Source organism: Lolium rigidum, chromosome 2 (genome assembly GCF_022539505.1).
Source record: "Lolium rigidum isolate FL_2022 chromosome 2, APGP_CSIRO_Lrig_0.1, whole genome shotgun sequence".
NCBI lineage: Eukaryota > Viridiplantae > Streptophyta > Magnoliopsida > Poales > Poaceae > Lolium > Lolium rigidum.
Genome location: NC_061509.1, coordinates 92,806,957 through 92,810,345, shown reverse-complemented (window position 1 = coordinate 92,810,345; position 3,389 = coordinate 92,806,957). Strand labels below are relative to the sequence as shown.

At 48.6% G+C, this 3,389-nt stretch overlaps 1 protein-coding gene across 1 annotated transcript; it reads left to right on the top strand.

Moving 5' to 3' along the window:
* The first annotated feature begins 217 nt into the window (after positions 1-217).
* On the top strand, positions 218-796 carry LOC124691162. The gene has a single exon (XM_047224433.1). It carries the CDS (start codon positions 218-220, stop codon positions 794-796), a length of 579 nt encoding a protein of 192 aa, XP_047080389.1.
* Positions 797-3,389: the final 2,593 nt, after the last annotated feature.

Sequence of the window (3,389 nt, the reverse complement as noted above, 5' to 3'; positions counted from 1 at the left end):
AAGCATGCACGCCACCTAGGCCAACCAAATAATACAAGCCGCAATTCCTTCTGGTGCTTTGGATCCGAACCCGGCAGGCAACGACACCGTACCCTCGCCTTCAAATACCAGCGACCGCAACGCCATACCCTAGCCAGACACCATCTACGAGAGCCAGTGACAATATCACTGGTACCACATCAATAACCGCGAAGTGATTTGATAGCCCCTCCTGCAAATGGCCGGCAAGGACGTCGCCGCGAAGACTACCACCGGTGAGCCGAAGAGCGTGGCGCGGCGGCTATGGCGCGTGACGCGCGCCGTTCTCTACATGCTGCGGCGTGGCGTGCTGCCGTCTGAGCGTACGCCTGCCATGGACATCCGCCGCGGCAGGATCGCCGGCAAGGCCCTCCGTGGCTTCGTCAGCTTCCACCGCCATGCTGCTACCGCTCGCTCTAGCTCCGTAGCAGCGAGGCGCCGAGAAGACGACGAGGTCGCCGGCTACTACAACAACAGCTACGACGCGGCTGACATCGCCAGGGTGTTCGAGATGCTCAACGACGGCAGACACCTCTTAGACGACGAGGACGCGCTGCCTGCGGCGACGCCTTCTCCCGCGCTGCAAACCTTCGGGTGTGGCGCGGCGGCGGGCCAGCTGCGCGTTGCCGGCTCGCTGTTCGCGGCAAGCGAGCACCAGCAGGTGGACAGCAAGGCCGACGAGTTCATCAGGAGGTTCTACGAGCAGCTGCGTGCGCAACAGAGCCTCGCCGCCACGCCGGACTACTACGGCCACGCTGCAAGGCCGGTCGCCGCTTGATTTAGAGCTTTAGCGCGCGCACGACTGCTCGAGGCGGCCGATCCGGTCGCCCGGCAGGGTAGCACAACGTCCCCATGTCTTCGGAAGTTCCAAATTCACAGTCCTAGTGTACCCCCTCCATCCATAAAAAATATCGAAGATTTATCTAAACTGGACGTATCTGTACAATAAAACGTATAAATACATCTAAATTTAGATAAACTTATGATATTTTTGTGGTCAGAGGTAGTACATACAAGCGTACAAGTTACGCAGTTCGCATCTTGGTGGCACACTGTAATAATTTGTGGCCAGTTATCAGCATACAGCTATTTGCTTGTAGTATGTCTTTTGAATGAAGCCATTACTTTTCCGGCATTTTCCACAGCACACAAAATGGACGACTACTGTAGCAGAAAGTAAACGAAAGGGGGATTAGGCGGAAGCCTTGACAGAAAAGACTAAGGAAATGGCTAAGGATTAGGATTACTACTTTCATCGACTTGGGCGAAGAGAGGTTTTTGCCATCGATCATCGGGATCTTGCAGATTTTCCCAATGATATGTTGAGCATTATCTGCGGAAGAAGCGTGGATTGCAAAAGACCCAGTGATCAGTGCACTTACATTAATTAAACACCGTTATGAAACAATACTGCATAATGTTAAATATTTGCCAATCGATAACAACCCCATAAATTTCTGTCTTATTCGTGCACTAAAAGGGGGACTGCAATACGCCGACATGAGATAATTAATCAGACCAAACGCCATTAATCATGCATATTTTAAAATGTAAGCATCTTCATCTCGAAGGGAGCAACTAAATTATGTCTTTCAGCTCAAAATAAAATTCTTGGTTTTTTACAACAACCTTTTTTTTTGGTATGGATACACTTTCTCAATCCTAACTAAATGTATTAGATGTTCGTTTGTAGGAAAATCTACATCTCACCCTCCCACTACGGGAGAGCACAAATGTGCCGACGGCCAAATATCGGGGCCGTCGGCACATAAGCATCCGGACCGCGGCGACAAAGATGGCCGTCGGCGTTAAAATGGCCGTCGGCACAAGCCGGTTGTGCCGACGGTCACCGTCGGCACAGTCCTGGCCGTCGGCACAGGACCAGTTTGGCCGTCGGCACAACATTTTTTTTTTTTTTACTACAGACCTGTGCCGACGGTTATATCGTCGGCATAGTTTTTTTCTATTTCTGCACGACCGTCTTCAAAAAAGCATAACTGAATCATTCTAATTGATAAAAATAAGTATAATGTATCAAATTTTGCAGAAAAACAAGATCTATCATAGAAAAATATAAAAAATGGAATATTTCAAATACCTAAACAACTCTTTTTAGAAATGAGCTATAATGTTCGAGGTTTCATGGCTTTCACACACGCCAAAAATGAAAAAATTGTCGCTCGTGGGTCGGATTAGAAATCCGCGTCCGGGGACTTGCTTCCCATCCTAGGGTCCACAGACGTGCCAAATATGATCTCGTTTCGGCAAACTATGCTATGCCGAGGCCGTTTCCCACCTCATTTCCCCTAAAATCCATAGAACTCCGGACGTGATAGCCCTTTTCGTGAAGGGTTTTTCAAAATAATTGTCGTATCCCAGTTTTAACAAATGGAATAGTTACTATGACATATACAATGACGTCACGAGGACTTCGTTCAAATTGTCATCTGGCCAAAACAAGACCCCCGGGACATGCGGTATCGCCGTACCGGGCGTGCGGGTGCACCCATTCACGAACAAACTAAACGGACAAAAATTAGCACATATAATGATGCGTCGTAGAACTTAAAACAATTTTTCCGGAATTTCTGGAGCGACGGATAGTTCACCCCTAGTTCAAATCTGGTCAGTTTCCAGCGGATTCGACGGGACACCGCCGGAGGCCGCATGGGTTCCCAAAATGCTAACGAGTCCACATGTCTTGTGATAGGTGGTGCGTAGATGGTCTACTATCATCGCACGGAGGTTTCATGTCATACTAAAATACGCCCCATGTAGCTGCTTCACAAATAATAACCGTTTGGGCACGCTAAAAATGAAAAGATGGTCGTCCGTAGGTCGGATTAGAAATCCGCATCCGGGGTCTTGCTTCCCATCCTAGGGCCCACACACGTGCCAAATATGATCTTGTTTCGGCAAACTATGCCATACCGAGGCCGTTTCCCACCTCATTTCACTTGAAATCCATAGAACTCCAGACGTGATAGCCCTTTTCATGAAGGGTTTTTAAAAACAATTTCCGTATCCCAGTTTTGAAAAACGGAATAGTAATATGACATATAAAATGACGTCACCCGGCTCCGTGGGAATTTTTTTGACTTCGTTCAAAAAACCATCTGGCCAAAACAGGGCCCCCGGGACATGCGGTATCGCCGTACCGGGTGTGCGGGTGCACCCATTCGCGAACAAACTAAACGGACAAAAATTAGCACATATAATGATGCGTCGTTGAACTAAAAACAATTTTTCCGGAATTTCTGGAGCGACGAAGAGTTGACCCTTAGTTCAAATCCGGTCAGTTTCCAGCGGATACGGCGGGACACCGCCGGAAGCCGCATGGGTTCCCAAAAAGCTAATGCGTGCACATGTTA

What these genes read in the sequence shown, in the direction of transcription:
- LOC124691162 (XM_047224433.1), top strand. Translation starts at nt 218, where the DNA reads ATGGCCGGCAAGGACGTCGCCGCGAAGACTACCACCGGTGAGCCGAAG.